Genomic DNA, 13,741 nt, shown 5'->3' on the forward strand with positions numbered 1-13,741 from the left:
GTTTTCGCATTGCTGGCAATAAGTCAGACCTGTTCCCAGTGCATGTTGAACTCCGCCAGGGCTGCTCTTTGTCACCAGTTCTGTTCATTGTTTGTATGGACAGAATTTTTAGGTAGAGCCAGGGGCCGGAGGGGCTCCGGTTCGTGGAGCACAGGTTCGTGGAGCACTGGTTTGCCCTCTCCGGCTGGATGGAGTTCAAGTATCTCGGGGTCTCGTTCACGAGTGAGAAGGATGGAGCCTGAGATTGACAGACAAATCGGTGCAGCATCCACAGCGATGCGGTCGCTGTATCAGATTGCTGTGATTAAAGAAGGAGCTGAGTCGAAAGGTGAAGCTTTACCGGTCAATCTACATTGCTACTCTCACTTATGGTCATGAGCTTTGAGTAATGACCAAAAGATAAGAGAGAACAAGATCGCGGATACAAGTGGCTGAAATGAGTTTCCACCGCAGGGTGGATGGGCGCTCCCTTAGAAATAGGGCGAGGAGCATGGTCATACAGGAGGAGCTCAGAGTATAGCCGCTGCTCCTCCACATCGAGAGGAGCCAGTTGAGGTGGCTCAGGCATGTGTTGTGGATGCCTCCTGGACGCCTCCCTAGGGAGGTGTTCCGGGCATGTCCCACAAGGAGGAGGCTCCGGGGAAGACCCAGGACACGCTGGAGGGACTATGTCTTGACTGCCCTCTGAACAACTTGCGGTCCCACCGGAGGACTTGGAGGATGTGTCTGGGGTGAGGGAAGTCTGGGAGTCACTGCTTAGACCTGTCTCCGGATGGATGGATGAATTTTTTGTTACTGTTTTGTGTTATTATTGGTATAGATAGTTCTGCACATCTCGTCACAGAAATGAATGAGTCTGTGTAAAAGTACTCACCAGGATGAGTGATGGAAAGCCCCCTGTTGGAGGTCTGGCCCTGGTCTCTGGCCCCGGACCCTGCTGAAATATACAGTGTTTTCTGCTGGACTGTATGGGTCCAATTGTTTGTTTTTGCTATTCCCAACATCCAGAAGAAGCTTAGCCTCACAATGTAAGCATGGGTGTGGTGCTTGAAACTTAAAATACTGGAGTTAAACTACAAATTCAACAGAAGAGTCAGCTTACCTGTTAGGCCTACCTGCGGGTGCTTGAGGGCTTTGAAGGGCAAACAATAAAGACCTTTCACATCCACAACATATAATTTGTGAATAATTTACTTTTAGCATTAATATTTAAAATGGCAAACTAACAGTTGGGTGTGGGCTCACCAGTCTTTGTATTTACAGCTAGCACACAATGCCAACTTAATGATACAAACTAGTCATTTGTATCATTAACATTAATCAAACTAGATTGGACCACTGAGATTTTTCAGTTGCTCTGTCTTAAAAATGGTTAGAAACCCTCTTGTATTTCAGGAGTGTCCAAATACATTCAGCATATACAGAATGTCATTGTGGAAACAGACAGCACACAGACACAGAAAGTGCACTAATTTATATAGGATTGATTGCATATGGCACACTTTGTATCACCAACACAAATAATTAAATACATTTATGTATTTCTGGGATAGTTGAGATAGCAGAATTTATGGTTGGGGTATGGTCTTGTTGTTACAGCATTTAGTTTTGGGCAAATTACACAGTAAAGAATAGTCTGGCCTAATGTCAGCATTTGCATTAGTCGCTTTTGTTAGCAAGAAGCTTGCTTGATTTTAGACAAGATTGTGACATGAATCTAACAAAAAACATGACTTCAGACTATATCTGAATAATGATCAAATAAACACTCTTAGGAGCTTAATAATATGTCAGTATTTCACTATATTAAGTGGTGAGGTGCAGTGTGTGTATGCTGGATTCAATTTCAAAACATCAGTTTATACTGTCTTTAAACAAGTATGGGCACAGCTATAACATATATAGATCATGTGATAAAAATATAATGATTTGAACATTTTCAAAAACAAAAAAAATGGTCAGGACAAAAAGGTTTTTTTTCTACCATGCCATCTTGTCTTCAAAATAATATGCTGCATAAGACTATAACTGCTGTGAGCATTTTAAAACCCGTTTATGTGCAAAGAGAAACTGTTTCAGTCCATTTGATATGTTTCATTCATCTTCACTGGATTTCTTTGGATTTCTGAGGGTCCTCAGGTACAGCTCAGGTGAGCGGTAGACTGACTGTTTACACCTGTGCCATTTGAGGGCGGCGGAACTCCCTCAGCGAGAACTGCAGGCAAAGCATGTTGGGAAAGCCAGGGTTAGAAAGCTGATCAGCTGCTGTGAATCATAAAACTGCATTTCTTATGTGTGGCCTTTGTCTTCAAACATTACATTTGTTATTTTTGCTAAATCCTAATATCTCCCACAGCGTGATCAAAGTGAATATAAAACAGTTTTGGCAAGGTGCTTGATAATAGTGATAGTTGTGTATAATATATTGTATAATAATCTTATGAATGCAGAGAGCTATAGAATCCCTTTTGTAAACAGCCTTTCGCTCTATGACAAATGACTTTGTCACTTGCACATATGTGTTTGGTGTTAAAGCCAGTGCTCTTCAGATAGTCCTGTCTTGTGTTAGTGCAGTGAGCAGAGTACTGGTATAGAGGCTCATTAGGCAGCAGTGGGCTGTGAGACACTCACTGTGAGGCTGCCGATGTTCTCAGATGAAGTCCCTATCTCTAACATGGTTTCCTCAGAAGGCGCCATCTGCAGCACACACAAACTGATTATACCATGACACTGACACGCACATGCAAATAGTCCATTTGACATTAAAAGTTTTGCTTTAGCAATAACACAGTTTCAGCAATGTTAGCACTATGGGTCAAGCCATTTATCTGAACAGGAAGGAAGCCATTCTGTTTGCCATGCAGTGGGAATAAAGACAGGTAAATGTTAGTTGAGGACGCAAGATGCACAACATGTGAAAATTAGTTTTAACATGATATCTTTGTCTTTGACTTTCATTACATTAGAGGTCATCCAGCAATGTAATCGTGTTCTTATAGTGTCTATTGATGACTAATATTTTACACTTTTCTGTAGAAGAAAGCTTTGCATAAAAGAAGGATGGTACAAAATGTAATAGCTTTTTCTGTAGACATCACTCTGAAACATGATATGCTAACAGCTGGGATGAAGTACTTTGTAGTTTAAACATTTTTTAATTAAAAGAAAATCTGGCATTTACACTTTTTATTGGAAGAGAATTTTCATCACTATAAAAATACTATTCCAGTCAAATATGAAAAATAATCATACAAAATATCACAAGTTAGTAATCAACAAGCATGCTCAGTTTACTCAGTCATTATAATACTATGATATAAATATCTTGCTATTATAAATAAATCCCCCCGTTTTATGCAAATATTGCACAGATTCATCTCAAACAAAACTCCATGTTTATATGGTGCTATTTCACAAACTCCACTGAGAATAAATTGCTATTTACATTTTACACAAAAAAAAATCTGTTAAGGATATGCCTGTTGGTTTATATAATAGTAAAATTCGCTAACAAGCTGTTCATTACTGTATAAAACTAGTTTTCACAATATATCCTAACTACATGAGGTTAAGGAAGCCATGACAGTCCTGTTGGCACCTTCTGTGTTCATTTAGTTCTCTGGATACCTTTTTTTATCTGCTTTATTATCATAATTTAGCAGTGAAATTAAAGTTATGTTATATTCTTTGTATTTTTACAAACACTGGTTTATTGTTGTCAATACATGTCCCTCAGGTTTACTCCTCTTCACTGTGACAAAATCTTAAGAAATAATCCTGAGATCAGCTCATGGCACCGCAGGGGGGCATAGCTGGGTTAGTCTGCTGTGGGCTGCTGATAAAAAGGCGTCTTCCTCTGGACAGGATCAGCACAAGGCACAGTACAACGTTGGAAGGGAGGAGTTAAAGGAAAGGGGGGATGGAACAAAGCAGGGCAGCTGTTGATGGTCCATGATGTGGGCTGTTGTCATGGCGATGAATCAGCTGTCCTGTCGTCCAGTCCCACCTGGTCTCTGGGGTGATCATCGTGGTCCAGGATGGGGCTGAGGCCTCTGAAGCCAGTGTATGGCCGTACCTGGGTCCCATTAGACAAAGACTGAGCAGAGGACGAATCCACGGGACAAACGTAATCTGTGGCCTCCTCCTGGCGCCGCCTCCTCAGGTGAGCCAAGTTTGAGAAGCCCAACTTTTTTGGCTAAAAACAAACAGAAATATGTATTTTTATACAAGGCAAAGCAAGTTTATTTGTAAAGCACAATTTGTACAAGTAATTCAAAGTGCTTTACAGAATAAGAAGGACATTAAAATCACACAAATCAAAACAAAAATAATCACAGCCACTTAATCTACTCAAGCTAATTTGTATAATTAAAAAGATATTTTTTATAAGCAAAAATGCACATTTTGCGCTTGATATTGACTTATTAATTAATATTAGAGCATAACAACACTCTGTCTCATAATGTAATATGAATGGATGACAATATTAATTTTTAACCATATAACAAAATATTATTATTATTATTATTATTTTTAAATACTGTAAAAGTTATGAAGCATCTTGAAAATTGTTTCCAATTCTCCTCCAGCTTAAATAGTTGGGTGTGAGTTGTGATATTTGTGCTCAAATTGACTTAGCTGAGGTTGCGCCTCAGGGATTATATGGCTCAGGCTTATACTGCATTGACACTGCATTTATGGATTTAGGTGTTTTCTGTGCACACAAGGCTGTCCTGTGTTCTCGTGATGCTGTTTTTGTACCTTGACTTTAGCCGTGATGCTGAGTGGGGTGTAGCCGGGCGCCTCTGTGTACTCCCTCTTCTCCTGCTGAGCCTGTGGACCCACCAGGCTGTTGAAGTTAGTGTTGAGATGGCGTCTCAGCAGGGTTTTCTGTGGGGGGATGTTCAGCAGCATGGCCAGTGTGTCTGAGCTAAAACGGGGCTCCAGCATCTGTGCCAATACAGGGTTTTGTTAATCAGGATTATCAAGAGTAAATCACTCAAATTCAAGCTGTCAACATGACTTCTTACATGTGTGTCTTAAAATGTGTTTTAAAGTAACGTTGAAGCTGTTCTTTACATAATCCAATGGATTTGTCATATAGGCTTAGAATGATAGTATAGTCCAAATATGTACTTTTATACATATTTTAAACTATATATATTTTTAATATTTACTCACAATGAGGCCTCCATGTACCCCACTGCCCCTCAGGTTTGGTGCATACTCTGCTAAATCCACTGACCGGAGCCACTCCATGACCCTGTGATTGGACCATTGCACCACCTCACTGGGTGTGAATTGGCTCTGAAACAAAGTAGTATACAGAAGACATGTATGCTGGCCTTGATGTACTTTTTATTGCATGTAATGATTGTAAGCACATAATGTGTATCCTGCACATGATTGGATACCTCATTGCTGGGCCTGCGCTTGAGGCAGTTTGGGTTAAACTTGTTGACGTGCAGAACATGAATGGCACATTTGATGCTGGAGGTGGTGAAAGCTGACTGGTCACTTTCAGGAATAAAAGGTCATTCTAGGTAAAAAAAAAAAAAAAAGTAGGCAAAATGCATTACAACCCTAAGCAGTATTAAATTAAAAAGAGTAAAAAAAAGAGGATTTACCACTGTGAGGTACTGCAGCATGTGCCCATCTACTCTAGCTTCATTGAACTGATCTTTGTACTGAGGAAGACCAATATCATCGAGCCAACCTTTGAAGAAATATTCCAAAGATTTTAAATGGATGAAGTATGTGTATTTTTAAAACGTGAATGGTGTGTGCTTACGTGTGACCCAGATGTAATCCAGATCTGAAGACTTTTCCTGCCTTTTGCCACTGTATGACCTGATGGCTAACTGCAGTTTCTTTCTGTGAAGATGATTCTTTATGCCAAGTTCCTGAAAATAAATGCACAGTATTTCATCAACAGATTAAGTTTTACAGGGAACATACTCACACGCACACACACTGGGGTACAATGAAAGAGAAATCTGGTTCCTAGCTCTCACAAACCCTTTGGCACATAGCTAGTATTCACGTACACGGATTTTTCTTAAGTTAGAAAAGTTTCAGAAGAAGAATGCAGGGTGGACCTCCAGAAGACAGTCACTTAAGTTTATGATCTCTAAAATGGCCTAATAATTATAATCAGTCTAATCAGGCTCATAATTTTAAATCATACAATGTCTTTTTTAATGAAATAGTGTTGGCTACATACCTTTTCAACTTCCTGTGAACTGGCTGACAACAGAGTCTGCCCACTGGAGCCCCAGTGTCGAGCCGAGCTACTGTACTGACCCAGTCCGATGTCCTCCAGCCAATCACAGACCTGCTCCACTGTCCACTTGGAGAACGGCCCCCTCAATTCTCTTATGTATTACAACACAATCACAATATTAACTTCTGGCTTAAACAACATGATTGAAGATTGAATATGTGGGATTTGTACCGTGCGTTACTGGAGCGTGCTAAGCGTGGTCCTGCTGTGGCCCTAAAGCCGCCTCTCTTAAAATCGCCCATGTCTGAGTCGTGAACAGGGACTGGGCTGCCTGATTGACTGCGTCGGATCCTGCAGACAGACAGACGGAGGAGATGGTTTAGACATGCGTTTTGACATGGTTCAATACTTCATGGGTAGATTTAATGGCTCTGCTCACACCTGAGATCACACGTCACATCACATTTGCTAAGAGAACTACATGCATTTGGCTAGACTAACACAAAAGCCTTTTTCAAACCTTTTTCTCACGGTTTTCTTCATTCCTTCCGACTGTGAAATAAGGGTCCTGTGTTTCCTAGACCCAGACATCATTGAGGATATTTCTGACTTACCATTATAAAGTGCATATGACAGGTCAATCAATTTCCATAAAACTGATAAATATGTGTTTTCTGTTCCTTCATTTTGATGGCATGTGAATTGAAATTATAATTTATTTTAATTTTGTGATTTATTTGGGAATAATGACGTACACTGCCTGGCCAAAAAAAAAGTCACCACCAAAAAAAAGGTCACACTCTCTAATATTTTGCTGGAACGCCTTTAGCTTTGATTACGGTATGCATTCTCTGTGGCATTGTTTCGATAAGCTTTTGCAATGTCACAGGATTTATTTCCATCCAGTGTTGCATTAATCTTTCACCAAGATCTTGCATTTATGATGGTAGAGTCTGACTGCTGCGCAAAAAACATCTCCAGCACATCCCAAGATTCTCAATGGGGTTAAGGTCTGGACTCTGTGGTGGCCAATACATGTGTGAAAATGAATGTCTCATGCTCCCTGAACCACTCTTTCACAATTTGAGCCCGATGAATCCTGGCATTGTCATCTTGGAATATGCCTGTGCCATCCGGGAGAAAAAATCCATTGATGGAATAACCTGGTCATTCAGTATATTCAGCTGACCTCATTCTTTGAGCACATACTGTTGTTGAACTTCAGTAATTATCCAATAGGAGGCTCGTACCTATTTGCTTAGTTAAATCCAGGTGGTGACTTTTTTTGGCCAGGCAGTGTAGATAAAGAGATTCAATTTTAGAACACAGGGCTACTTTCTGTGTTTTTAAACTTTTTAAAAAGGGTTTCTTCCCAACTGCCACTTCACCGATGTAAAGTGTGATAAATAATTACTACAGGTTCTATGGCATGACATAAAGTGATAATTCGAAAAACATGAAAACCAGTCAAATGCAATTCAAGTCTTAGTGACTAAGGTATAACATTTTGCCCTGTCCTGATGTCAGCTTATGGGATAATGGTGTAGAAGTTGTAAAAATTACATTTTAAACTGCAAAGACCACAAGAGAGTCCAAAGATGCCTGCATGTTGGATGCATGTGTTTCTACTATTCCCAGTGTATGCAATATGTGGCAGAGTCATAAGTATAACAATAGTTACACAAAAAATCAATTGGGATTTGCAGTAAGGCATAAACTCAGTTATGTCTCCAGTACTTACTTCCCCCACAATTTCCTGATGCCCCGATGGGTCTTCCTGTTTTCTGGGGACACTGGAGACTGCTGTCCTGAGTCCACTCCCGAGGACAGAGGGGACTGGTCTGACAGCAAACACTCATCCAACTTATCTGAGTGTCCTGGCAAAGGAAATCAACAAAAGGCACTCTCACATACTATTCAAAAAGTTTATTTATGTTGCCTCGAGATAAGTTACTAAACACTGAAGCTAAAGAAATGAACTTATCTTAATGCCACTGAGCACTGCACAATATTTACACGAAGTTCAATATACCCACCAACATCATAAAGGTCGTGTTTTCCGGGGGATCCTGAGTTAGTGAAGTGAGGAAGAGAGCAGAAGCGAGCATTAGTCACGCATTATTATCCCAGAGAAGAGCCAGAGAACATGGTAATGTGTGTTCAGTGACAGCAAAAACATGCAAGAGAGACACGAGCTAAAGGCAATGTGAGATGGGGACGTAGCTTGCGCAAGATTAGTCACATATTAAAGTGGTGTTTGAGTACTATTGATTCTGAGGCTATAGTTCGAAATGCCATATGTATGCATTATGTAAGACAATGCTATTTTTAGCTTTAGCTCACATGCTGGAGCAAATTGATGGCTTATGTTGATGAAATTAACTCAAAAATGCATTGTTTAATATTTATGCTACCACACAATAATGCCTGTTTGTGATTTTTTTTCAACATCATGAGTGAGAGTGGATATAGCCGGTCACACTACATTTTGTTATAGTTTATTTACTATTCACATGAACACTAATTCAAGCTGGTCCCTTTTTCTGATTAGCATCTGTTTTAAGCTCTGGCTAAATGCAAGCAGTGTGCACATCTTTATCAGCTTATACATTTTTACTACATAAATAAACATTAAAAATCCCACTTCTAGAAAGATCAGTCAACTCATCTAACTAGCGAGTTGCAACTAACCAAGGTAAAAATACAGCAAGGTACAACTTTAGGATAAGCACATTTATAGTCCAAGGTGAACCACCACAAGACATAGCTCTAATGTGAATATACAGTACCTAACACTGGAGCACTCGCACTCCTGCAGCGGACTGAGGCCAGAGGGACAGACAGAAGAGAGGCAGTATGTGAAGCATTGTTAAAGTCAATGACCAAAGCAAGCCCCAGAAACTGTTAGTCATATTAGGCATGATTTCAATTCTTAGAGGTAAACTCACTGGGAGTGTAGCTCTGATTGTGGTTGTGGACAGGAGATAGTTGGACAGGAGACAAGTACTCCCCATCGTCCTCTGTGGTCCTGTGTTGCTCTTTCTTTTTGCTCAGTTTTCCTGGTAACGTCTGGTACTTGTTTAGCTCCATGTGGGTGTTCTGCACAACAAAAACATAAGAGAATATTCAAATACACATCATAATAAGTCATTCACATGCAGTATGGTGCAACAATATGCACCTCAGGCTTTGTGACCACATGCCACTACCGCTGAATGTAATATGAGTATGGTAATTTTGCTAGCCATATTTAGTGGAGTTATCATTTGTGAGAAGCAGATGGATGGAATCTATGAGGTATTGATGAAGTATGTTTTGGTCAATAGAAGACACACACACAATGTTTACACACTGGTGAGTGTGCATTTGTGCAGGAAGTTCAACTTTACTTTCACCGCTTGTTTAGAAATAGATACATTCAGCCACTGTGCACCTATTTCTGTTTAGTACTCAGTAATTATAAACACTTCAAACATGTCCTCAACGCCTCATGTTATCACAAAAAGTTTCTTGCTGACACCAGATAATATTGTTCATTACTCCTACAAAGACTATATAATGCAAAGCTGCCCTGTTAAGTTCTTCTATGTAAAAGTATGAGTCCCTGGTGTGGCCTGGTCGTTTGCTCTGTTACATAAGAGATCTCCTTGAGTGCGGTGTGCAGAGGGTAGACACACAGAAAGGTCTAGGACACAGTGGAGGCGGAGTAGCAGTGACAGCCTCCTCAGGTTGGCCCTCTCCCTGCCACTTCAGTGAATGTGAACACAGCAAGACTAATGTGTGGACAACCTGGATGTGCGTTTGAAATAATGCACTTTAGGTGACACAGGGAGCCATGGGAAACAAGGCTGCTGCTTCACTGCTTCCAACATCAATACAGTTGGCTTGTGTGTATGTTCAAATTAAAATAAGTATGAATGCATGCAACACAACACAAGCAAAAACAACACGCATTCATAGACATATTAAAGATGAGGCATGGGCAGCAGTGATGGCGATGCAGTCAGCAGCACTCCAGTACCTCAGTAACTACTTCAGTTTCAGTCTCAACAGGCTGGAACTCTATGGCCTAGTGAGAAAGTAAAAGACGTCCAGAGACACACAGACCAGAGTTAGGTAAGGTTAGACGCACACACTTTGTTAGACCATATAAAAAGATTGTTATGGTGTTATAGGTAGTATCACATATCAGAAATGCTACTACAGATAGTAACCTTCTTAAAGGATCCACTTTGCAATTCTTCTAAGCTGGTGGACAAGAGGCGACGCTGAGGCCTAGGCAAAGGAGACACTTCAGGACAAGACCATACGAGGACAATGAACATATGAAATTAATATAAAACTCTACCATGACCCATTGAATAAGCTCGCGTCTCCTGCTGACATTAGAGACACCTCCATAGAGTTCTGAAAGCTGCAGAATAACACAAACAGGGCAGTGTAAGTCCCAGTAGTTTTGTCTATTAGGACAAAAAGAGGTCTGACTGATCTTACCTATTTTCCAGGTCTCTCTGGTAGGGGGATGATGAAAGCATAAGGGGTGAAGATCCTCTAGAGGACATCTGAGCCGCAGAGACAAAAAGTGTGCATATGTTATTGGCTAAATCTGCCAACTTTGTTGAAAGCAAGTGACTTCATCTTATCTTATCTAGTATGACAATCCCAGTCTCTTTTTCAGTATTTTAAATGTAATAATAGGACCTTTACTGCTGAAAACTTACCTCTGACCTGATGATATCTGAGTGTGCTTTATGTGTGATGGCTCTGAGTTTAGGACTGCAGCTGAGCTCCTCCTCACTGCTGCCTGGACATTACACAGCACATGCACAGTTTAAATTCAAAATATGAATTCAAAATATAGTATTTTTATTTACTTACCTAATGTTAGCCCATAATTTCTCTCATCTTTCTATACTGGGGCGAGCAGTAGTGTGAGTTCTTCTATTCGGCGATCCTGAACATATGCACAGTATATTACATGTTAACATTTTTCATTAGAGAAAAACTAAATAATGGAGAACTCAAATACCTTTTCATCATTGGATGCTAAAGCGTCTCCATGCCAACCTTGAGTCTCTGGTATTCATGATCTAAAACATAATAGTAATTGTTTTTCATTGCTTGCTTCAGTGTGTCAAGAGCAATTAACAGGTGACAGGAATGTGATTGAAAACTAGTGACAGACAGGACAGGCCTGCTAACAGGGCAGTTCTCCTAACATGAATAAACAGGCACAACAAAGACCAACGAACAAGCATGCAACACCTGGAAAAAACTGAGTAATGCATAATAAAATGGTCTAAGGTCTTAGTCACACTGTGACTAGTTAGGTTGACCTAAAAGAGCATTCGCTCCGAGTGCGATGAGCTTGAACTGGTATGAACTCAATAGCCGTATTCTGACTCACATTAAATGGCCACCTGAAACAGGTGGTCTCGGAGTGACCACTCACACTCTGGAGAGTGTGGTGTGAATGCAGCTGAAAATAGTTAATTATAGCTATATGAGAAAAAAAGTTGTGAAGGCAAGTTAAAATGCCCTCAATCAATTTGGATTAATTAATCATAACTTGAACATATTACAGGACACATAAATGTAATTAAATGCTTCAGTATATGACATTGTGTGACATTTCTCCAAAGTTCTGCAATGCCTTACATTTGTTAATGAGCTGCTTGATATACACCTCCTCTACATCAGAGGGCAGCAGAGAAACACAGAATTACAGAAAATAAACAGGTGTATTAGTTGTTACAATAGGTGCCTCATATTTCCTATATTATTCTTCTGAACACATACCTCTGTCGGCGCTGTCATTGGCTGATCCGCCTCTAGTCAACAGCTGGGTCTGTAAGCACTCGATCTCTGCGTCTTTGGAGGCTACGAGCTGTTGCAGGTCTGAGATCTCAGCTGTGGAACAATAAATAAAATGATTCAAGACCAGGAAAGAAGTACAATAAAGGAATATGGAGTGGACACAGGGACAAAATCTGACACAGAAACAGAATGAATTTGAAACACTATAGACCACACTATATTCTAGCCACCAGTTCCAACTTAATAAAAACCTGTACAAATATTTACTTACTTCCACTTTCTTTTTTTATTTTATTTGTCCTGGCTTTATTTGAGAGGACAGCCAAAGCGTGAAATGGGGAGAGAGAGGGTAGAGACATTCTGTAAAAGGTCGAGGCAGGAAAGTGAACCCACAATGCTGGGATGGCAACAATCACATAAACCACTACACCACTAGTGATTACTTTTTTACACTTCTATCTATACTACAAAATCCGAACAAAACATCTTTATTTAGCATTTCTACTAACAAAATATTGGTTTGTGTAAACAAATCCAAACGCCTGATCCTTATTCTGTAATAAAGCACTCAGTAAACACCCAATTTACAGACTGCTGGAAAAATTCAAACTGCCATGAAATTATCCCTCCTATTGAAAAGTCTTGTGCTGTTTGCAGATGGAAAGGTTTTACAACTGTAACGTGTTACAGTGAATGCAGTATACACTATTGCACTACATCAGAGCTCAGGAATGACCCATTTGAGCCCAGCCCAGTCTTCTGAGGACGTTTATGAACAGAATAAAGGGATTTTCCAAAGCAAGTCAAGAGCTTTCTTCAACAACCAGAGCTAAATACCTTCAGCTTTCCTATTAAACAGTCATTAAGGGCTTCCATGTGAGTTGAAAATTAAACTGCTTCAAGGGAACAACCTCTAAGCCTGTTCTCTTTCATTTACTTTATTTTATTGCATTTTCTAGGCTTTTTTTTTGTTCAAGTGAACCCAGATATCTTGTCACGTGTAAGCCAGATCCCTTTGTATTTGTTTGTGCCAATATAAGTGTTAGTGGTTAATGGTCTTTTTCGTTTTTTGAAATTTGAATTACCAATATATTTGACTTAGTGGTTCTTTTGTCATTTTAACAGTATTTAGTAGTAATTGCAGTAGTAGTTTGCAGTCTTATTTAACAGGATTCAATGTAATGGAGCCAGTTGGAGTTAATGTCTCAATCCCGTTCACTTTGTCTTCAGTTGTTCTAATAGTGTGGGCAGATAAAACGACCTACATGGAAACAGCTGCAGGAGATAAAGTTGCAGCAACCAAGTGCCTATAAGGATCAACAAAGAATTTACTTTTGAAATGTATGCCCTACAAATCCTTCACCTGCTCAGCATAAGAAAATCCAACAAGGCAGTAAAAAGGAACACTTTGGGCTTTAAATAAGTGCTCATAAAACGACCAAGAACTAGTGACTACCAAACACATTGTGTGAAATAAATGTCTATAAAAAATATAAAGAAAGAATACAGAGGTAAAAACAGTTATCTCCCTTTTGAAAATTGCCAATTTTTTTTCCTTTTGTTTCCACCTTCTGGAAATCCACTATACATGCACTATACATCAATGACAATAATGTATAGTGGATTTTATCAATAATATTTTGACAACAGTAAAATACATTTGGCTTTTGGAAATATTACTATACTAAGAATAAACTACAA

At 39.7% G+C, this 13,741-nt stretch overlaps 1 protein-coding gene across 1 annotated transcript in view; it reads right to left on the reverse strand.

Moving 5' to 3' along the window:
• ppfibp2b (PPFIA binding protein 2b) overlaps window positions 1–13,741 on the reverse strand; it is a 49,646-nt gene that overhangs the window by 584 nt on the left and 35,321 nt on the right. The window contains 23 exon segments of the mRNA XM_055222220.1: window positions 875–937; window positions 2,632–2,697; window positions 4,007–4,195; window positions 4,762–4,950; window positions 5,182–5,307; window positions 5,415–5,498; window positions 5,501–5,539; window positions 5,628–5,716; window positions 5,792–5,903; window positions 6,224–6,374; window positions 6,455–6,574; window positions 7,965–8,100; window positions 9,172–9,322; window positions 10,245–10,292; window positions 10,438–10,498; window positions 10,572–10,637; window positions 10,718–10,785; window positions 10,945–11,027; window positions 11,102–11,177; window positions 11,253–11,275; window positions 11,278–11,313; window positions 11,882–11,914; window positions 12,023–12,213. Coding sequence (XP_055078195.1) covers window positions 875–937; window positions 2,632–2,697; window positions 4,007–4,195; window positions 4,762–4,950; window positions 5,182–5,307; window positions 5,415–5,498; window positions 5,501–5,539; window positions 5,628–5,716; window positions 5,792–5,903; window positions 6,224–6,374; window positions 6,455–6,574; window positions 7,965–8,100; window positions 9,172–9,322; window positions 10,245–10,292; window positions 10,438–10,498; window positions 10,572–10,637; window positions 10,718–10,785; window positions 10,945–11,027; window positions 11,102–11,177; window positions 11,253–11,275; window positions 11,278–11,313; window positions 11,882–11,914; window positions 12,023–12,213 — 2,200 coding nt within the window.

The sequence above is a fragment of the Periophthalmus magnuspinnatus genome, chromosome 6 (genome assembly GCF_009829125.3).
Source record: "Periophthalmus magnuspinnatus isolate fPerMag1 chromosome 6, fPerMag1.2.pri, whole genome shotgun sequence".
NCBI classification, from domain to species: domain Eukaryota; kingdom Metazoa; phylum Chordata; class Actinopteri; order Gobiiformes; family Gobiidae; genus Periophthalmus; species Periophthalmus magnuspinnatus.